Below are 23,933 nucleotides of genomic sequence, written 5' to 3' on the forward strand. Positions count from 1 at the left end.
TGTTAGAGAGAAGGACAGGGCTCTTAGGGTACACAATGAGCACCCCAAAAAAAGGTATCACCATCTGTTCTGCAGTAATAGCCTCACTGTAAGGATGTTGTTATCGCTTTGTGGAGCATTAAGGGGCTGGCGCAATCCTAATTCTTCTATATACAGGAAGCTAAAAAAATTTTAACAGAGGCTACCGTGTTATATGTTTCCATATTTTTGGGGATAGTTTGGGGCACTGAGCTCTGACTTCCCTCAAAATCAATATTTCTTACCGTAGATTCTGAGCAGACATTCAGCATCCAAACAATTTGCTCAAAACACAATTTAAACAGAAAGGATTGGCCTGGATTGCACTTCACCAAATATTCCTCCAGCACAAAGGCCATATAAAAATATATTGGGCTTTTAATAGCTGGTATTAATTACTATGGCAGAGTAGCCCCATGATAGAGACTGGCAAAAGCCGTACTTATCGGATAATGGTGCTGACCACAGCAGATCACTTACGGCTTGGATCTAATTAAAGAACTGCTGCAATTTAAAATTAATTAATTTGCCGTTAGCTTAGGACTTCCCACAGCTTCCCTTAAAGGAACATTAGCATCAAAGCATCATCTTTACCGGCCAGGTGGCACCCCTAGGTCCTAGTGTACTGTTGCCCCGAAGGGCAGAATGATAAACTATACAAAGTAGAAACCCCAGCTAATGGAAATAGTAGAGAAGCAAACATTAGGTATGGGCACAAAGCCTTGACCCTTTAGCTGTAGAAAATATAAATTGGATTGGTGCCTGCAAAAATTCCAGCCAAAATATGGAAAAGTCAAAAGTTATAAGGAATCAAGTAGCATGCCACAGAAATCCCTACGCATTTCATGCAACAAGGGGATTAATTATAGGCTCAGACTGATACATGTGGAGGAGGATCAGAAATTTGGTGGATTATATAGTGGGGCATGAAGGTTCAGCCTTAGCACTATACTATACAAAGAATAGCTAATTAGCAGTTAACTTATGCATACTGCAGGTTTAGCCTTAACGAGTTGCCAATGAGCAGTGCTTGGTGTAGAGTTAATGTGACTCTGGTCTGAAAAAGGGAAGGTAATAAGTTACCGACCTGCCGTTATATAAAGCTTTATTACTATCCAACAGCAGTCATGTACAGAATATGGCATCTGATATCTCCATGATTAGCATTCTGTTCCTTCTGTCTCCCTATACACGGGGATCCCAGGAATCACACTCTGTTTCACACTCTGTGGCTTGTGACATCTGAATAGCAGTTCAAAGAGGGAGCCATCAAGGCGGATTGGTAGCCGGCGCCATTCCGTGCTATTAAATACTGTCAGTTCTGCAGGAGATGAAAGACAAAGAGACGCTCAGAAGTGGTTTCTGTACGATTTAACCTGAGCCGGATGCCAGCAGGACGCATTTTCCAGCAAAGTGTTCAGGAGGCAACCGCAGAGAAAATGAGCATCGGCTGCAAATTGAAATGTGATGAGGGCCAAGCGTGAATGTGAAGAGGTTCATATCCCTCTCTGAGCCGACACTATTTACAGATTTGTTTAATATCTGAGATAAATCCTGCCGTTCCTCTATCAGCAGCATCCACCCAAACCCTTATGCTTCAATGTCTTCCTTCGACTCTATTGCTCCACATCGGCGGCCATACTGTGTCTGGTCAACCACCGCCCCGTAGGCTGGAAATAATAAAGTGTTTTGTAGAAAAATTGACCTTGCTTCTTGTTTAGAGGGCAACTCAACATCTTGAGTAGAAAGAAGTTTTTGTACTATGTAGAACCTTTAACGTCTTTAATAAAAGCATTTTCTTATATGCTTATTCATATATATGAAACGTCTGCGACTGGGTAATCACAGTCGGTCTCAAATCTCAAAAAGTTGTGTCAACAACAGGCGATTTTTTTTTTATTGCCTTGATCGCAAAGTAGCGATCTCAAATTTTTCAAAACTTTCCACTGTGTGGCACGATTACTATTTTTGTGTAAACCGTGATCTGATTCTTCCCCATAGTCATTGTTAGATTATTTGAGAAATCCGTTCTCAACAAGGCTGTAAAATCTCAACTTTCTTAATACACTCAAAAAAAGAACTTGATTGGCTTGCTTGAATGCTACCAATTAGTGTTGTGCGGGCTACCCCAGAACCAATAAGTAGTCAACAGACTATGCCCTATGCCCACCTACTATGTCAGCATGCCCGAGTCCCAGATGAAGAAAAGGCAATTTTGAAAACATGAGAAAGTCATGATGTCGGTCATTGGACATTCATTAAACCCTCATTTATGGCTCATAATTAATACATTCTACCTGATTTACATTGGTATGAGGAATCCCAGTTACATTTAGTAGACGTTGTATAGTTATGGAGTGCTCTTTGCTGGCACAGCCAATGCTCTGTAGTCCTTACTGTTGACCCATATCTCAAGTTTTGGTATATACTAACATGCAATGTTTTATATGGAGTTGGTGTGTGTCAGTATGGACTCAAACACGTGGCAGAAGAACTGTGGCTGTCATTGACATGGTATCAGTATATTATATAGCACTTATTGCCTATAGACCTTCTTAAATGTATAACTACAACTTAATGAAACTCAAATACAGAGCTGTTTAATGGGGTTGGGAGCCACCATATCCAGTAGCATTGTCCCTGGTAGATGTGAAACAGGCCGGGTCAAACAAAACGAGCAAAGTGGTACCAATACAGAGGGCAGAAGAGAAGTGAAGGTCACAGGCCGGGGTCAACACCAAACAGGATCCAAAGAGTGGTCAAAACAGGCAGTGGTCAGTACAGGAAGCAGATTTTCAAAGTCAGGGACAGGCAAGGGTCAAGAACGAATATCAGACTTGGAAAACTATGGAATAGACCTTTACGTTGGGCAACGTGAAAAAGGAAGATGTGCCAGTTTGCGTGCCAATCACGATGACTTCACGTGGGTTGCCGAAGAAAGCCGAGAACACCCAATCGCCGCACCAACCTGGAAGCGGCACATCTGGATCGGCAAGAGGAAGATTCTTTCAGTAGCCCTTTAATATAATGGGATTGTGAAATTGTGAGAATCACCTACCTATCATTTATCTGCATCCTACTAATGTGTCACAGAAGACGACGCTATCTTCAGATTTACCTCTTATAATGTCCTTTAATACTCTGAAAAGAACAGACAGTCCTTCACTGACATTTAGCATTCCTGTCCAACCAAACTGTGCTGCTTTCAGCTTAACCCGCCAAACAAACAGCAATAAAAAAACCCATGTCCTGACAGACTCATAACCTTGCAGCCAAATCGTGTGGTGCTTACAGTGTAAAAAATAAGAGGACTCTGACAGGCTTGGCGTTGTAAATCAGCCTTCACAAGGACACAGTGGGTCTCGGGCACAAAATTTCTGCTTTTGTGCAACAGGAATGAAAAGGAAAACATTGAGACAGACTAGGTCCTATTGAATTACACTTAATAAATAGTAAATTGTGATGGTGGAGCTCACCTTGAACAGAGAACCTTCCTTCTGTTTGTTTCCTGGTGCTTATATTTGCGTTGGTGCTGCCTTATTATTTAGACTCCCTTTTGCACAATTATATACTACATGATCTTCTGTAATCCAGAAAGAAATGAATTCAGTCATCTCCCAGATCCTGTTTTATTAAACATCAACCCTGCTTTGTCCATCGCTCATCTCCATTAAAGTAATCACAGGGACAAAGGTCTTTTCCCCTACCATTGCCCTGGTAGACCCAAATACTACCCTCTAAGTTCTCTAATAATGTTTTTCTCCTTATGCCTTATTGCTTTAATGCCAAGTAAGGTTCTGAAATAAGGCATTGATCCACCACATGCCCTGATTACATTGGCCAATAATTTCTGGCTTGGTTACATTCCATACATACCTATTAAATACATATCTATTAAATGCAGTAAATATTGTGGACATGTTTGTTTTTTCCAAGATCTGCTTGTCCTTGGTATTCAAGGTGATTTGTGATTGTGCTTGCTGCAGCCTTTCAGTATCACAAGCCAACATGTTTAAGGTGTCTGTTGATGTTCTACAAAGTTGTGTCTTTGGAGCTCCACTTTCCTTACACTCCATACATTCTAGCCAAAACCCCAGAATCTACTTGGTCTAAAGAACATACATAGTATTTACACCCTCATTATCCTCCAACACCAAGTCATTACCTAGTCCCAGCAGATCAGCAGCAAGTTATTAGGGAGTTCCTCTTGATTCCTTCAGTCCTTTGCCATATTCTTAATATGCTCAACGTCTGTTGTTAGTTCTATACAGGTTTGGACTGGCCCACTGGGGTATAAAGGAAAATCCCTGGTGGACCTTGCCTTCTGCTGCCCAAAATGGGTTATCTCCATTGCTAAGCAGCGAGAAGCAGACCCAGACAAGCAAAAAGTGTGTAGCTTTCTGCTTGTGCAAGTTTGAGTAAGATAATGATTTTAATCTATCCATTGCCTGTAGTGATCTTTCTGGTATATCTGTATTTAATGTAGTGCTCATTATCTGTTATCTGAAATGATCTTAATGACATATCTGGGGTTAATGTGTACATAATCCATTTGTGCAGTGATCTTTCTGTTAAGGTGTAGCGGCACGTTGGGGGGACTTGGATGAGGCTCTCTAGTTGGTCCTTGGAGTGAGGTTCTCTGGTTGGCTCATGGTACCCCAGTCTGACAATGGATCTGTAAAAGTGTAAACTATATCAAGCTGAATCTTCTGCCAATCCCTATGATGGAGCTACATATCCATGATGTAGTGGAGGGAACATTATATGGAATGGGAAGCATATAATGGTGTATTGGACTTTGACATGATATGTATGTTTTTTTGAATGTGGCTCATGGTTAAAAAAGGTTAGGGAATCCTGGGTTAAGGCAACAGTAAGGGGGTTATTTATCAAAGATCGAAGTTATGTAAATTTTTTTTACCTCTTGTAAATTCGAATGTACTTACAACTCGAATGGGAGGTTATTTATGAAAAAATTACAATGTCTAATGTTCGATTGAATAGGAACGACCCGAAATTTCGAATCGAATTTCAATCGACTTTTCTTCCCGGAAAAAAAAACTGTAAAGTCAGGAAGGCAATTAACATCTTCACATGGTTCAACGGGCCTCTGCCATTGACTTGTACATGAAGTCTACGTGAAGGTTTTAGGCGGCGAAGTATCGAATTAGAACTGTTTCCAAGGAACAATTTGTGGTAAATCTCACATTCAAATTCAAGTTGGTAGTTTTAAATTCGAAATTGTGAGTTTTTACCCAAAAAAATTTGAAAATTCTAATTTGAATTTACCAGTCGAACCTTAGTAAATCTTCACTAGGCTTGAAGAGTGCAGGCTAGGTTAGAAAAGTGTAGATCAGCAAAGGAGAACCTACCAGAGCAGAGGGAATGGGACCACAAACTGACAATGGACATTGGCATCAGTGGGCTAATATTTTGAACTTCATGTCAACCAGGTGACTTAACATCCCTAATGACCCTGGCATCTAGTCGGCATGTGCCGTACTTGACACAGTTTTGATGACATCACAGACATATTCTGGCCTGGAGCAGTTCTGTCAGGGGGTCCATTGGTTCTACTCCATGTTCCAGAACATTATAGCAAAGTTTGAACCATCTACTACACTGATGAATATGGAAATCCTCTCCACTAAAGACGTTGCTGTTTATTTGTGCCGCAAAGAAATAATGAGTCGGGCGCCTTTCTCTCTTTCCTACTGCAAACACTTTTGTTCCACTAAATGATATTTTGCAGAAAAGGTTAATGTGGAACAAAGTGCACGGTTTGTGTTTATCATACAGAAGGTACAACGGAGAGGAGTCATTAAATAATAATAATGATAGATTTTCGTGGGCAACACAGTGCACTCGCTGATTAAACACGGGAACAGGGGTTCACGCACAAAGGAAGATAATTAGAGAATAGCGCATTGCAGGGGCAAAACAGGGAAGCGTTTCAGCATTGCATTTCCGACAACAGACGTAATTGCCAATTATTCTTTGTTCCACACACATTTATCTAAGCTGTTCTGAAATCAGTGCTTAGTTAGTGAACTAGAGGGGATGCTGGGAGTTCTTGCTGGGAGTTCAGAAGTAGGAAAGGGTGCAGGTCTGTCCTATAGGCTGACAAGCGGCACACAATGAAAGGCTCTTGTTGCACATATGCCCTTGGGGATAAACAGGAATCAGCAGGCTGAAGCCATGTATGTTGTGATAATCCTCTGGCTGGGATCCCGGCAGCTCTGTGTAATGTGGCAGTTTCAGCGCGGAGAGGCAGGGGATCAGCTGTGCCAGAACTATACAATGGGAACCTTATTCAGCAAAGCAGCCGGCCTCTCTGTAGCAGTGATTTTAAAGGGGCAACAGCATGGATTTCAGTAGGAATATATACGTTTAAATCTATAAACAGGTATGGGATCCGTTATCTGGAAATCCGTTATCCAGAAATTACGGAAAGGCCATCTCCAATAGACTCCAATATAATTAAATAATCCAAATTTTAAAAATGTATTTCCATTCTCTCTGTAATAATAAAACAGAACTTTGTACTTGATCCCAGCTAAGATATATTTAATCCTCATTGGAAGCAAAACCAGTTTATTGGATTTATTTAATGTTTACATAATTTTCTAGTAGATTTAAGTTATGAAGATCCAAATTATGGAAAGATCCCTTATCCTGCAAACACCAGGTCCCGAGCATTCTGGATAACAGGTCCCATACCTGTATTAGTATTAATACATCATCTACATATTGCAAATGCCTTTATTAAAATGAGCCCAGAGTTCTATGGTAAATAACATATGTGGTATTTGAACCCAGGCTTCCCCCATTCAGCAATTGAAGGAGGCTGCATGACAGACACCCCTGACCCGTTGCATGTGCAGGTGCACTTATTCATAGGTCTGCACACGTAAACTGTCTGGCCTTTATTTTAATGGTTAAATAAAAATGAGTTTTAATTGGCATTCGGTTGGTCGTCTAGAGTTTTTGAAGCGGCTTAAGAAAGTCAACTAGACTGAAAAAAATTGAGCTGAATCTGATACTCAATAATTAGATACTTACCTAAATCAGTGATGAACCCAAGCTTACCAGAACCAGAGACAAATGTTACAGAGATGAGATAAGAATTGAAGGCAGGTTTTCCTGAATTAAAGTCAGTCTTAGAGCTGAGATGGGATTTGAACCCAGACCAACCTGAATTAGAGCCCCTGGAGTTGAACCTGGATGTTAAAGTGATACTGTCACGGAAAAAAAAGAAATTTTCAAAATGAATCAGTTAATAGTGCTGCTCCAGCAGAATTCTGCACTGAAATCCATTTCTCAAAAGAGCAAACAGATTTTTTTATATTCGATTTTGAAATCTGACATGGGGCTAGACATTTTGTCAATTACCCAGCTGCCCCTGGTCATGTGACTTGTGCCTGCACTTTAGGAGAGAAATGCTTTCTGGCAGGCTGCTGTTTTTCCTTCTCAATGTAACTGAATGTGTCTCAGTGGGACATGGGTTTTACTATTGAGTGTTGTTTTTTAGATCTACCAGGCAGCTGTTATCTTGTGTTAGGGAGCTGCTATCTGGTTACCTTCCCATTGTTCTTTTGTTTGGCTGCTGGGGGGGGGAAAGGGAGGGGGGTAATATCACTCCAACTTGCAGTACAGCAGTAAAGAGTGATTGAAGTTAATCAGTGCACAAGTCACATGACTTGGGGCAGCTGGGAAATTGACAAAATGTCTAGCCCCATGTAAAATTTCAAAATTGAATATAAAAAAAATCTGTTTGCTCTTTTGAGAAATGGATTTCAGTGCAGAATTCTGCTGGATCAGCACTATTAACTGATTCATTTTGAAAAAATTTTTTTTCCCATGACAGTATCCCTTTAATAAAAAAAGCCCAGTGTTACAAAGTTGAGATTGGAGCCGAACACAGAGTTTTCTGCATCTTGGCCCAGTGCTAGAGAGCCAACATGGCTGATTAACTGAGACATCCCAAATTCAAAGCCCACATTTACACCCTGGCATTCAGGAGCTGGCAGGGAAATTGAACCAAGACCCCTGTTATCTCAATTAAATGAAGGGAATATCACGGGCAACAAACCCATCAGATCAAATTGATAAGAAATCTCATTTTGTCATTTCTGCAATCAATGTGTGAGATTGAGCCCAGCTCTAAGTGACAGTTGCACATTTGCTATTATGTCTCTCCCGGATTCAAACAAATATTGTGCCATTAAACCTGATGGCATCGCCCGCTTCCAGGGCTGCATTGTTCTCTGATGTCTCTGTCTAACATACATTCATACAGTATGTTCATTTTAATCATGCTTAGATATACAATATGCCTAGTGGAAACAATCCTCTGTATATTACCTGTAAATAATGTCACTTCTAATGGATGTGTCTCACAGGGAATGGCTGGGCTCAGAAAATAAATCACATTTTACAAATTATCAAAGAAATGAGATGAGGTGTGATATGTGTTTGCGCTTCCCTAAGGCTTTTTATATACAACGTGTATATATATATATATGTATGTACATTTATATGGATAATTATATTTCTGTATATGTTTGTTACCCCCGTACTCTACAATTGGTGGTTCCAGCCTACAAGGAATCATGTCAGATTGCCTGAATTGAGCTTGTACTATAGGAATTGACCATTTTTAATCAGGGAAATGTTTATGTAAACAGAGGGCTCAGCAGAATGTCTCCTTGCACCCTTACTATTCTGTAAACATTGTGATAAATGTCAAACAACAATATTATTAAAGAAAAAACCCCAATGCGTGAAAATGAAAAATTGGTCAGAAGAGCACTTTTGCTGTTGCTTAATATTTTTCAGTAGTTTTCGAGATATTAGCAGTTTTTACATTGCCAATATAAAGCGTTTGTAACATCAGCAGCGACCTCCTGCTGTTATGTTCAGATGCACAGCTGTCAGAAAATGAAAGTCTTCTAGTCCACACCCTTTTCTGCTCTGTTTGGATAGAACTGAGCAGAGAAGCATTAGAAGCTGCTTCTGTGCTCAGTGAAGGCTGGCCAGAGGGTGGAGTTGTTTCTGATTCATTAGCAGTGTAAAACTGCTAGAATCTAGGAAAAAATGTGAAACAACAGCTTTGCCTGCTTTTAGTCTGGCCATTTCCTGATGAAGCTCTGCTTCAGGAAACACTTGCTGTATCAGTAACATAGGCCTTTGTCCTTCTATCCAGCAGCCCCCCTGACAGAACCATAAGCGCCACCCCTGTTACAAATATATGATATTAGCAGAGAATAACTGCTAAGATCATGAAAAGTAAAAGAAAAAAAATAATAATAATTCACAAATTATACTTATATTACATTATACCATACAGTACGTTATACTATACATATATGCTAGGGATGCACCCAATCCAGGATACAGTTCGGGATTCAGCCTTTTTTCAGCAGGAATCAGATTTGGTCAAATCCAAGTGCCTGGCTGCACCGAATCCAGATCCAAAAAAAATCACATGACTGTTACCCCATCATTTCACTTCATTTGCATATGCAAATTAGGGTTCATATTCAGTATTTGTCCAAATCTTTCACAAAGGAATCCTAAAATAGTGTATCACTAATATATGCCCTTTAACATAAGGCTGAAAATACAGTAATTTATTATTGTATTGTAACTCCATGGTGCCTGGAAAACAGGAATAAGCCAATAGTAATACAGATTCATAGCTTGGGCCCTGGATTGATTTTTTTAAAGCTTTTTTTGTAATTGTTTTAACAGTGGAAGGTAATTGAAGGTACGGTTTATTTGGATTCTGACCCGGGGACAGGATGACATAGTTTGGCTGGAGTACAGTACAGTCAGAGGAAAAGGAAAGATTTGGAATATTTAGAATCTTCTTACAGACACGTATGTCATAACACTTCCTTATCTCACATATTTGCTGAACGGTTATCTTTTTCAGTAATTTATGGAGATGCTGTCCGGCTTTCCAAGCTCCTCTCTGATGTTGGCCTCAGCTTTGATACTCGGAGCCTTGAGAGCCTTCCAAGTTTCCCAGCTACAACATCTCACACTAACCAATTTTTCTTCTTTTTCTTCCTTTTTTTTTTCTGGAAGTAATTGGGTCTATAAATAAAAATCTGTTAGACTGGCACCTTCTTAATTGGGAGGCAGATGAGACTTAATGGCACTAGTCCTGATTCATACTAGCAGAGATGCGAATCCCACATTTTATTCTGATTGAGGTGATAGCTCTTAATAGGAACAATGAAGCTACGGCACAATTTTGTTCAGAAACACAAAGCAACCAATCATTCTTTAGCTTTATGTGTAGTGAGTGCAAGTTACTGATTTGGGTTTCAGATGCCACCAAAAACAAATCAAAGCCCAAACAAGTAATAAAAGTTAAAGAAAGTATCATGTTTTTTGCTACTGGAAGCAAAATGTATTCAAACGTTGTCTGTACAGAGGAGTACTGGTGGTTGTGCATGTGGCTCTTCTTGCCCTAATTGCTTCTTTTTTGTTTTCCACTTCTCTATACATTTTTTAGAATTGCTTATAGAGTTAAGTTTTAGTAATGCATCTGGCCCAACATGGTGCATCATGCCACACCTTCTTTTGTATTGTTGTCAATGGTTTAGTTGCTCTAGAATGTGTTGGGGTCTACAGATTACACAAATAGCATCAAAACACAATATGAACTTGGCTACTTATACAGCAAAACTATCTGCACAAATTAAAATGTGGTTTATTTAAGACGTTTAAGTGGTTCCCAAACATTGTGGGTTCAGAGCACTGGGTGTAGGGTTGACCCATATCATTATAATAGGATGTACTTCTTGGGTTTGAGCTAAGAAACTTTTATAAAAGACATGGTCAACGTTTCGGTCTGGGTTATAGGACCTTTTTTGAGTGAAGGTGGTTTCTGATCAAATATATGACATAAGATGGGAACCTGAACCCACAACATCAAATTCTTATTATTTCCTTACAAAAAGAGAATTTTCTTTTATCGGAACATTACGTGTGCAACACAAGAGTGTAAAAGTAATGAAATACAAGTGAAATGAGAAATCAGCCAAAGATAGTGTCTAGATCTCCAGTATTAATTGTTATACTATTTTTGTGTGTCTCTCTTTAGTTTTTCCCATATGGGGATGCATCGAAGTTTGCCCAGCACGCTTTCAGAACCTTCGATAAAAATAGCGATGGGACGATCGATTTCAGAGAGTTTATCTGTGCACTTTCCATCACCTCAAGGGGAAGCTTTGAGCAAAAACTTAACTGGGCTTTCAACATGTACGATCTCGACGGCGACGGAAAAATTACAAGAGTGGAAATGTTGGAAATCATAGAGGTAAGTCAAATATCCAGCCTATCACATGCATTTTCTTTTTTGTTCTAAAGTCAAGAAAAGCTGTAAGCAAGGCAGGTACTTCTTAATTAATGAACTGGAAATATTTCAAGGTACATCTCTAATGGACATTGTTCCAAACAGTAGAAGCTTAATAGGATCTCAAATGGACATTGTTCCAAACATTAGAAGCTTAATAGGAATCACCAACCTCCTCCTAAATCTGGGCACTTTAAAGCCAATCTGCCGTGGCCACATTTAAACATGTCTATGTGTGCTGGAAATCCACCCAACTGATGGGTATCTCCACAGTCAGCCATTTGTGGGACATCTGATGTTTATCTTGTCATCAGTTGGACCTCCTTCTTGTCTGGCTGACCAAACATAATGTGACTGCAGTTTCAGTTGGTAGGAAAGCACACATGGACATGACCTTTAAACAAGTCCATGTGTGCTGGCCTACCAATTGAAAGTGCAATCACATTATAGTTGGTCAGCCAGAACAAGTAGGAAGTCCAACTGATAACAAGATAAACATCAGATGTCCCACAAATGCATGAGCCAACTTTTCTGCCTACAAATCCCACATTTATTTTCCATCCACATGGCTGGATTGTGCAGATATCCACCTTACTGACCCAGGAACCCAACTGAAGGACATCCAAACAGTCAACACGTATATTGTTTAAATGGTTCAACGAATGTGCTTGTCTGAATTTCTATAATATCATATAAAATATATATTGTTATATGACCTACTTTTATGAACACTTATAATAATGCTGGAATAAAAGAACCGAGTCGTCAAATCACATACAGAGTGAGAAGCTTTTACATGCCGTTCTTTGGTGTTCTGTGCTATGATTGACTCATTGTGCCCATACAGATAGAGCTAATTCAAATTGCAGAGTTAATTACTTTGTTCTGTGAAAGAATTCTAAAAATGCAGGAATGGATTAAAACATTCTAAAAACTTAATTTAGCCCATTGATTTATATTCAATATTTTGCCAGAAATTCCAGTCAAGGGCATTCACTCTGCGAAGAGGTTGTAAGAAACTTGCCAGAGAACATGTACAGAATTGATAATTCGATATCGAATATGAGTTTTATTTTGTGCTGTGATATTAATATGATTAATATAAGAATACCCTTAATACTCGTCAGACAATAATCTCATCATTTTCTCAAAAACATTTTTAATTCACACTCTAGACCAGCCACATATTATTTATAGAATAGAACATCTTGACTCACAGGTCAGACTGCCTCTCAAATCGACATCCGCATAATGGCTTTGAGATCGAACTTTAAAGGTTAAAATTGACTTGTTGACTTTGAGGTTTGACTGTTAAATCTTGCTTCCTTAGAAATGAAATAACCACCAAGTTGGCATTGAGGTATTCTAGAGTACAGAATTTTAGATCTGATATAGACTTATTGACATTGCCTTCATACTTGATTTGGTGGCCTTAAGTAGGAGGTTGATGTAATCGCTTTAAAAATCAAAACTTAGTGGGTGAAAGAGGACAATGACCTACCATGTTAGACATTAGCCAAAGACCAGATGTGGACTTTTTGACCTTGATTTCAGACTTGGCTTTGGGCCTTTAAAAGTAGGTTGATTCAATTGCTTGAAGAACTCGAACTGAATGGCAGGTGTAGGACAATGACCTATCATTTTCTAAGTTATCCATAGATCAGAAATGGACTTGTTGACCTTGCCTTCAGATTTAAATTGTTTGCCTTTAAGATGGCCATAGACGCAGCTATAGAACGGATTTTAACTAAAACTATTTCTCACTATATAAAAAAAAATTTGACCAAACTCCCAAATCTGAATCCCCTTTATTTGCCAATAAATCCAAACGAAACATTCGCAAACAAAATCTGCTGTGAAATTAAATTGTTCAACTTTTCCGATTTTACACCTCAAAAAAGGTGCATTTTGATGCAAGAAAAACCTAGCTTTTCAGATTAACGAACGAAAACCACCTCAAAACCCTTGAAGATTATGAAGGCAAGAAACATCTTCAAATTGTTAAAGGACATCGGCCATTGACTTTTACATGATTGTGACATGTTTAAGCTGGAGTATTTTTGGATTCAGATTTTTATCGGCTTTGGAGCATGATGAATATTTCTAAAATTCAAGTTTTCCCCCTAAAAAACTCAACCGGAAAAAAACAGAGGCTTTGTAAATAGGCCCTGTAGTCATACAAAACAAAGTTTTGTATAATTTTTGGACCGTCTATGGACAATATTCGTGCTATCTGTCATTTCGTTGATCGGACATTTTAGAAACTTTCTGCTGGGTAAAGATAATATCTTTGCATATATTGCCTGTTGCACGATATCCATGAGTGACTGTCATTACTATTTCTGGGACATAAGTTTTGTACAATTGCTTTCTGTCAATTAATGGCCAAACATTGTCCTATTTCTTTTTTTTTCTACTTTAATGTTCAAATTTAAATCTGAATGGTTAGTTCTAGATTGTTGCTATTTGATTGTTAGTCGTACAAGACATAAAATCTGAACTTCTATGGTCAGCTTTACTAGGAAGTGGTGACTTTATGGCAAGAAGGCTTGAAGAACTGAAACTGAATAGCTGGTATGAGACAATGATCTACCATGTTAGAGGTTAGAGGCCATAGTTTAGATATGGACTTATTGACCAGGCTTTCAGACTTGATTTGGTGGCCTTTAGAAGGAGGTTTACTTGATAGCTTAAACTGGAACTGAATGGCAGGTATAGTATAATGACCTACAATGTTAAAGGTTAGCCATATATCAGATATGGACTTATTGACCTTGCCTTCTGGCTTGATTTGATTGCCTTTAGTAGGAGGTTGACTTAATGGCTTGAAGAACCAAAACTGAATGGCTGGTATATGAAAATGGCCTACCATATTAGAAGGTAGACATAGATCAGATATAACAATAACCCTGACTTCAGACTTGAATTGGTGGCCTTAGTAGGAGGTAGAACTAAATAAATAAATAAATAAATGGAACTGAATATCTGGTATAGGACAATAACCAATTTTGTTAGAGGTTAGTCATAAAATGAATGCCTTTGAGATCAGGCATTAAATTGTTAAGTTCTCTTCTAACACCTAAGAGCACAGCTTTGGCAAAATAATTTGCTCTTTTGGGCTTTTTTTAATTTAATTGTTTGAAATGTATTCTCTCTCTCGTGATTTTACATAGGAATGCAAATTTTGGTTGAAAAACCAAGTCATGAATAAAGTATTTTTGCATGACCCAATTTAATATTTCCCAGATGCATATGAAAGGAGCGGCTGCCCCAATTCAGTGGATAGAGCTAAAAAGACAAATATTGATAAACAAACTCTCAATTAGACCTGCCTTTGCGGGAAGTTTTCATCAATGTACAAAAAACCTACAGGATGTAATTATTTATAAGTCAGTCGGCCAGGAACCATACATACAGTTCACTCTCATGCAGGCTCATTGAACATGACCATAACAACGGCAAAGTTACCATGAGCGTCACATTTGTTACATTGTGCTGTGGATCAGTGAACCAAGAACTGTACTCTGGTTCAATGAACTAAAGTGATTGTGTTGTAATTAGACTTAACATGTCACAACAAAACCCACGCCTGTGACTTCATTAACTCACTAGGAGCCTCCATGATTTGTTATGGGCTGCAGAATTCTCTTGTACCCCAAATAGTTTAAAAGCAGCTACTCCGTAGAGTTTCTTATGGGCTATATATTAAATTCCGCTGTTTGTGGCCCAAGGCAATCAGATTGAGCAAGGAATCATACAATTAGCACAGAATGTAAGGTAATTAGAATAAAGTCCTTAATATGTGAAAGTGTATGATTGACCCATAATGTTCACTGGAATTTATTAATGCCAATATGGATTGAGAATGAATCAAATGGATTCATTCTGAATTTCTCAAAACTCTAGAAAGTGCTTCTTGGGATCTGATTAATAATCACATTCTCTTGGGAAAAAAAAAAGCTTCAAGGGATCCTGTCATCAGAAAACATGTTTTTTTTCAAAATGCATCAGCAGACATCTGCACTGAAATCCATTTCTCAAAAGAGCAAACAGATTTTTTTTATATTCAATGTTTTTGTCAAAACATTTTGTCAAACATGCTTGACAAAGAGACGGAGCCCCGAAACGTTGCACCACCGCAGTAAAAACCTTTGCCATACCTCCCAACTGTCCCTTTTTCAGAGGGACAGTCCCTCTTTTGACAGCTCAACCCGCAGTCCCTCATTTGTACTGGAAAGTCCCTCTTTTCTCTGCACTGAACAGCCAGAAAAAGAAACAAAGTTTCTCACTTAATTGGCTTTTAGCAGAGAGCCCAGAACAGCCACAGGTGCAAATAAGATACTTTGTAACAATTTTGAGACACAAAAACTCAGTTTAGATAAGGCGAAATATTTTCAAACTTTCATAACCTGCCAAACTTTGTAAAACAAACATGGTAATTAGGGGGTGTGGCCACAGAAAGGGGTGTGGTCAAAAAAAATTGAAGCGGTACGTGCGGGAAAATTTTTTTTGTCCCTCTTTTTACTTCCAAAATGTTGTGAGGTATGCTTTGCAAGGGCTTGCCCTGCAGACACAAGTCTCGTGTGCTAGTGTGGTCTTTCGATGAAGACCATATTGATGCATTTGGCACATATTATGAATTTTCCAGATTCTTAAGTATCATCTCTTCTTTCTGTAAAGTGCTTTGATGCATCTGATAGAGAGATATGGATGCATGTATTTATAAAGGTCATGCAACTTCATATATATATATATATATATATATATATATATATATATATATATATATATATATATATATATATATATATATATATATATATATATATATATATATATGTATACCAACACACACTAAGCTATGAGTAATTGACATGATTGATCTCTTCTCCCCCGCCCTCTCCCTTTCTTGTCTCCCCAGGCTATTTATAAAATGGTGGGCACGGTGATTATGATGAAAATGAATGAAGATGGCCTGACACCCGAGCAAAGGGTAGACAAGATCTTCAGCAAGATGGATAAGAACAATGATGACCAGATCACACTGGACGAATTCAAAGAAGCGGCAAAGAGTGACCCTTCCATTGTTTTACTGCTGCAATGTGACATTCAGAAATGAGCCGGCCCCGGAGGCGCCTACGGACTGCACACAAGTTTCAATGTTCCATTCAGTTTGCAGCTATTTCCACGATGAAAAAAAAAAAAATAATCAACAAATCCCGTAAAATAACAAAACGACAAAAAAAAAAAAAATTAATTGCTTGGACTACCTGTAAATGGACTTGCTTCTTGTGTTTGAAACACTCGTGTGCATGAGAATGTCATTTGCTAAAGAATTTTAAAAAGTATATAATATATATATATAAACAAAAAAATCTGACTGCCACAATGTGAAGTGTGCAATGTAATTTCATACCAGTCCCATTCCTGGAAGCCTGTGCATCAGTTCTGTACTGCATTTAAATATGATACTATTTATTGTCCTACTGATGCTAGCTTTGTGTCTCCTATACTGTTATTGGTAGTGACACTGAATTCCATGGCAATGTAACTGTTTTAATAGCCCATCTCACCTGCTGTTAAGTAGTGCGTGGGCGGACCATGGGGGCCGTTTCTCCGCCCCTAGCGCTCTGCCCCTCCCATGTGCTTGTGATGTTAGTGACTATAAATGTTTCCCATCTGCATGCCCTTTAGGTTTGCCTTAACTCTTACCTCATTTTTATTTTGCATCCTTTCGATATTGAAAGAGTTGTGTCCAAGATAAGAGATGGAGCGATTGATGCATCTGGCACATGGCAGCCCACCAATGGAATAAAAGGGTGTGGCTGGGTAGACCAGTCGGCTCCATCTGTATGCAGTATGAACAAATTCAGTCCATCTGAAAACTCCCCTAGGAAGTAAACAAATAAGGTCCAGATTGAGATATATATATATATATCTATGTACAGTATATTTCACAAACAGATACATATATGAGAATATATATATATATATAGATCTAGATATACTATTGTTTTATTGAGAGAGGAAACAGTATTGGTTTTTTGTTTTTGGTTTTTTTTTTTGAAAGTGTACTGATGATTTCTGCCTGGATTTTCAAAAAGAAGTTGCAATATACTGTATGTTCCCGAATAAATTCTTTCTAACATTTGACTCTCTCCGTCCCCCCCTTTCCCCGATGTCTTTCTCCAGGAAAGATGGTGAAAGCCATATATATATATATTGTTTGCTTCATGGCTTTAAAATGATGGCACTTGTTTTACTGAAACATACTTGTTTGTATACTTAAGGGGAATGCAATATAGGCGATTTTGTTGTTGCGTCTGTGTCGTTTGTGACAACACACAATTTTTTTTTAGTTATTTTTGTTTTGAATGGAGTCAACAGCAGATGGAGCTCACCAACAGTTACAAAACTGATGACAAAAGACGAGGCAGTGAATTGTACCCTACCTAGGTTGCCACAGATGGAGCAGATCTTGGTGCATCATAAATTCACTAGATTCATACAAATGGAGCAGAGAAAAGAGGCCTACTGAGAACACAAAGAACTAGCTGTTCGACATTTGGCCTTAGGCACAACTTTATCTTTATGTCGTAACTAAATGTGTTTTCATTATTTTTATGGGAAAGACTTCTTTGTAAATCTAGCCATTTTTATTTGCATTTTTTGTTTACATTAGTAAAACAGTGGAATTATGGGAAACAAATCCTCAACAAATCACTTGAAATAAAATTCTTACCAAATAAAATCACAATGGTAGAATTCTCCATTTAGCTTCGCCCCGGTAGCTCAGCATCACCCTGCAAAATAATTTGTGGTCCTACAAGACAGGTTCTGCCCAATATCTCTTGGTCTTCACTCTCTGATTTCCTTCTCTAAAGTCTCTCTGTGATAGCATAAATGTCAGATAAATTGAAAACTGCGGAAAAAAAGCTTTAGAACCTTGGGCCAGGAATGCAGGAAACATGGAGCTATGGCCTGGGCACATAGACATTAAGTAGAGCGGGCCAACTATTTTATTGATTTAGCTTAGCCCGGTAGCTCAGCATCACCCTGCAAAATAATTTGTGGTCCTACAAGACAGGTTCTGCCCAATATCTCTTGGTCTTCTCTCTCTGATTTCCTTCTCTGATGTCTCTCTGTGATAGCATAAATGTCAGATAAATTGAAAACTGCGGAAAAAAAGCTTTAGAACCTTGGGCCAGGAATGCAGGAAACATGGAGCTATGGCCTGGGCACATAGACATTAAGTAGGATGTGGCAACTATTTTATTGATTTAGCTTAGCCCGGTAGCTCAGCATCACCCTGCAAAATTATTTGTGGTCCTACAAGGCAGGTTCTGCCCAATATCTCTTGGTCTTCTCTCTAGGATTTCCTTCTCCTATTTCCAGTTTTTAATTCTGTAATTTCCTAAGGCTCCTTTGCCTCGCCCCAATTGTTCTATGGGTCCCTTTCTCTGCATCCTCTTTATTTCACCACTGAAAACAGCTTGTTGTGTTGTTCCAAATGCTTCATCTTTATATGTACAGTTCTTAACCAGGGCCTTCAATTTATGACTGTAGAAAATTAATAATTGCACCATCCAGTAGGTTTAGTCCCCACTGCAATAATAATTACTGTCTAACGTAATGCTGTCCAACTTTTGGTCCACAGGGCCTTGAAGACCTCCATTCAGATCACCCAATAACGGCAAAAATGTCTCTTTGCGATAGCATAAATGTCAGATATATTGAAAACTGTGAAAAAAAAAGCTTTAGAACCTAGGGCCAGAAATGTAGGAAACATGGAGCTATGGCCTGGGCACGTAGACATTAAGTATGGCGGCTTAAATTTATATACAGAAAAATTATCGGCTCAGTCCCCAAATAAAATTAGAATTAACTGCTCACCCAGCGCAGAATAGGACCCAGGTGTAGAAACCCTGGGTCTATCGTTAGAGGGTGTAGTTTCAATCAGTACACAGCATTGAAGTTTCAAGTCACGGCAATCTTGTATATATGAAAACTCACCGAAGATGTTGGGTGGCCCGGGTGCAGCGCCCCGAACCCGTAGCTGGGGGAGTGATTCAATGTAGATAGCGAAGAAGCACGCACTCCATGGGCCAAAAGATATAATAAAAGTCTTTATTTAGAACAGCTAAAACAATGAACCTTACGCGTTTCGTATCCGAGGATACTTAGTCCTCGGATACGAAACGCATAAGGTTCATTGTTTTAGCTGTTCTAAATAAAGACTTTTATTATATCGATTGGCCCATGGAGTGCGTGCTTCTTCGCTATCTACATTAAGTATGGCGGAGCAACTATTTTATCGATGAAAAGAAAATATGTTATTCTATAAAAAGTAACTGGATTTTAAAGGTGGATTAATGGAATCCAACTCGTGTTTATGTTATATATTGGATTAAAACCTTTTAGCCCACTGTATTCCCATAAAGGATACCCCCAATAACGCAGCTAATGGAAGTCACTTAAGTAGCAAGCTAGATCTCCTGAAGCATTGTATTATTCATCTGAAGCATTGTATTATTCATCTGTGTTTATATTTATAGATAGTTGCTGCAGGTCCATAAGACCTTTACACTCATCTCATGAGGTTTTTCATTTTCAAAGCAATGATATGTTGCCCCCTGAGAGATTGTCTTGAGTTCATGGTGGGGCCTGCACTCACAGGTCAGCAGAGCAGTAAATCTGGCAAAACATAACCCAGCTCTGTTTAAGAAATTGTTTAAAGGTCATTCTAGCAAAGCTACAAAATGAGTTATTTATACTTGGAATACATTTTTGATCCAGGGACTGGATATTCATAATATTAAAGAACTAAACCCCCCCAATAAGAAATGCCTTATCTACTATCCTAGATAGCCCCCTCCCTGCTTCCTACCCACATAATGTATTATTCCAGAAAGTTTCCCTGGACGGCATGCTTACTTATTTATGCAGAGTAGTGCAGCAGAGCTCATGGGCGCCATCTTCCTGGTCTTTGGTGTTCTTCGGATCCTCTTCATTTGAAGGCGATCTATCCAAAATCCTATCCATGCACCTATTAAATCATATAAAGCATTGTGTGTGGCCTCCTTAACAATGAGTTGGGGGACTAACCAATGAAAAATTCTTAAACATGAATAAGGCTAGCGATGCCATAATTTATATATTGAACTTACTGTATCAGCCTAAAGGTTCAGCATCTCTATAGTAGTAGTAACACCTTCAAAGGTGTCGCAGGAGTTTCCCATCTTGGATTTTGTTAAGTGTCAGTGGCACGCACATGCTCAGTGAGCTCTGAGCAGCTGTTGAGAATCTAAGCTTCAAGCAAAAATGAGGTTGGTCTGTAATATAAGCTGATGCTACAGGTTTGCTGATTATTAAATTCTGATGCTAATTGCACTGGTTTCTGTGCTGCCATGTAGTAATTATCTGTATTAATTACTAATCAGCCTTATATTGTGACATTTCTATTCTATGTGTACTGTATATTGTGAGTGGGTCCCTAAGCTCAGTAAGTGACAGCAGCACAGAGCATGTGCAGTGAATCAGCAGAAAAGAAGATGGGGAGCTACTGGGACATCTTTGGAGACACAGATCTTTACTGCTAAAGGGTGGTTAAGTTTATGTATCATGTTTTTGGAATATACAGGCCAACGGGGTTAATCACCAGCTAGTAAACTAGAGCATGGGTTACACTGGACTCTAACACTGAAGGTAGGGCCTTCGCAAATCGAAAGAAGTGAAGATGTGGTGTAGTGTGACTGCAACTCCCACATTCTAGTAAAACAAAAATCAATTATGGGGTAGCTGCTGTCTATACAGCGAGTACTGTGCACAGGCCCAATTAAACCAAGGTAAATATCAAAGACATGCACAGTTTCTCGCTTAAAAACATTTATTGGTGCATATAAACCACAAAAAATAACATATCAATATTCAATTCACACACACCACAAAGCAGTGTCTCCCCCCCAGTCTGCCTACCTGTTGTAAGCCACACCCTCCTGACGCGTTTCGCGCTATTGGGCGCTTCATCAGAGGAGGTGTGGCTAGTGCTGGTCATGTCCCTTAAGTACCTGCTAGATTACTTAATGCAGGTTCTAGGGTTAGATACGTGCACATTAATTACCTGCAGAATTATTTTCTACAGGTTCAGGGGTGACATATGTGTTACATACAAATCAGAAGATCTATTCAACTTGCCACTGTGTACCCATTGACCCCAGTTTTCTACTTATATTATATTTCATTTCAATCCGCATTGTAACATTATCTTTATCCAAATCACTTAAAAATTCACTAATATCGGAGACATGACCATGTAATTGCAGTGACTAAATGACTAAAGTGCAATTGTGCAAAAAATTAATTAATAATAAATCAAAATACAGTAAAACTTTTTTATATAAAAATTCATTCACTTTAAAGTGAATGAATTTTTATATAAAAAAGTTTTACTGTATTTTGACAATATATTGTTTATTGATTTATTATTAATGAAATATAATATAAGTAGAAAACTGGGGTCAATGGGTACACAGTGGCAAGTTGAATAGATCTTCTGATTTGTATGTAACACATATGTCACCCCTGAACCTGTAGAAAATAATTCTGCAGGTAATTAATGTGCACGTATCTAACCCTAGAACCTGCATTAAGTAATCTAGCAGGTACTTAAGGGACATGACCAGCACTAGCCACACCTCCTCTGATGAAGCGCCCAATAGCGCGAAACGCGTCAGGAGGGTGTGGCTAACAACAGGTAGGCAGACTGGGGGGGAGACACTGCTTTGTGGTGTGTGTGAATTGAATATTGATATGTTATTTTTTGTGGTTTATATGCACCAATAAATGTTTTTAAGCGAGAAACTGTGCATGTCTTTGATATATAACTCCCACATTCTACTGCGCATAAACCAATAAAGAAATGGGAGCCAGGAGGTTCTTGCAGTGAAACAGAACAAACTTTTATTTGTCAGAGACAAATGATCCCTTAGTTTTGTACTTACGAGCCACAGAGGCCCCAGCAGATACAACACAGTAAGTTAGGTTGAAAAAAGACACGCGTCCATCAAGTTCAACCTTTTAACCTGCCTAACTGCTAGTTGATCCAGAAGAAGGGAAAATACCTCATCTGAAACCTCTCCAATTTGCCTCAGAGGGGGGAAAGGTGCCTTCTTGACTCCAAAATGACCCAGTCCCTGGATCAACTTGTACTATGAGCTATCTCCCATATCCCTGTCTTCCCTCACTTGCTAAACACCATCCAACCCCTTCTTATACCTATCTAATGTATCAGCCTGTACCACTGATTCAGGGAGACAATTCCACATCTTCACAGCTCTCACTGTAACAAACCCCTTCCCAATATTTAGACGGAACCTCTTTTCTTCTAATCGGAATGGGTGATCTTGTGTCAGCTGGAAAGACCTACTGGTAAATAAAGCATTAGAGAGATTATTATATGATCCCCTTATATATTTATACATAGTCATCATATCACCCCTTAAGCGCCTCTTCTCCAGCGTGAACATCCCCAATTTGGCCAGTCTTTCCTCATAGCTAAGATTTTCCCTTTTACCAGCTTAGTTGCCCTTCTCTGTACCCTCTCTAATACAATAATGTCCTGTTTGAGTGATGGAGACCAAAACTGTACGGCATATTCTAGATGGGGCCTTACCAGTGCTCTATACAGTGGAAGAATGACCCCCCTCCTCCCGTGACTCTATGTCCCTTTTAATACAGCTCAAGACCTTATTTGCCCTTGATGCTGCTGACTGGCATTGCTTGCTACAGACAAGTTTATCCTCTACAAGGACTCCAAGGTCCTTTTCCATAATGGATTTGCCTAGTGCAGTCCCATTAAGGGCATAAGTGGATATTTTTACATCCCAGGTGCATGACTTTACATTTATCAACATTGAATCTCATTTGCCACTTAGCTGCCCAGATTGCCAGTTTGTCAAGATCCTGTTGCAAGTGCCACATCCTGGATGGAATTAATTGGGCTTGTTAGTTTTGTGTCATCTGCAAACACGGATACATACTAGGGATGCACCTGAATCCACTATTTAGGATTTTGCCGACCCCGGAATCCTTCTCAAAAGATTCGGCCGAATACCGAACCAAATCATAATTTGCATATGCAAATTAGGGGTGGGAAGGGAATTTTTTACTTCCTTGTTTTGTAACAAAAAGTCAAGCTATTTCTCTCCCGCCCTTAATTTGCATATAAAATTAGGATTCAGATACGGCCAAATCCTGCTGAAAAAGGCGGAATCCTGGCCGAATCCTTCATTCGGTGTATCTCTACTTACAACACCCTCCCCTAAGTCATTAATGAACAAGTTAAATAAAAGTGGACCCAATACTGAGCCCTGAGGGACCCCACTAAGAACCTTACTCCAAGTAGAGAATGTCCCATTAACAACCACCCTCTGTACCCATGTACATGACTACAACATGTCCCTCAGATACAGCACAGTGGAACTCCCTGAGGTGATAGCGTAAAACCTGGATAGATACACCCTCAGGAACTCAGCACCGTGACCTGGAT

General features: G+C 39.0%; 1 protein-coding gene across 1 annotated transcript in view; it reads left to right on the forward strand.

Moving 5' to 3' along the window:
- The window catches only part of vsnl1.S (visinin like 1 S homeolog), a 99,161-nt gene extending 81,622 nt beyond the window's left edge, over positions 1 to 17,539 (forward strand). Inside the window, 2 exon segments of the mRNA NM_001095006.1 lie at positions 11,135 to 11,350; positions 16,308 to 17,539. Of these exon segments, the coding sequence (NP_001088475.1) occupies positions 11,135 to 11,350; positions 16,308 to 16,505 (414 nt within the window). The 3' untranslated portion in view covers positions 16,506 to 17,539.
- The last annotated feature ends 6,394 nt before the right edge of the window (positions 17,540 to 23,933 follow it).

This window comes from Xenopus laevis, chromosome 5S, assembly GCF_017654675.1.
Source record: "Xenopus laevis strain J_2021 chromosome 5S, Xenopus_laevis_v10.1, whole genome shotgun sequence".
NCBI lineage: Eukaryota > Metazoa > Chordata > Amphibia > Anura > Pipidae > Xenopus > Xenopus laevis.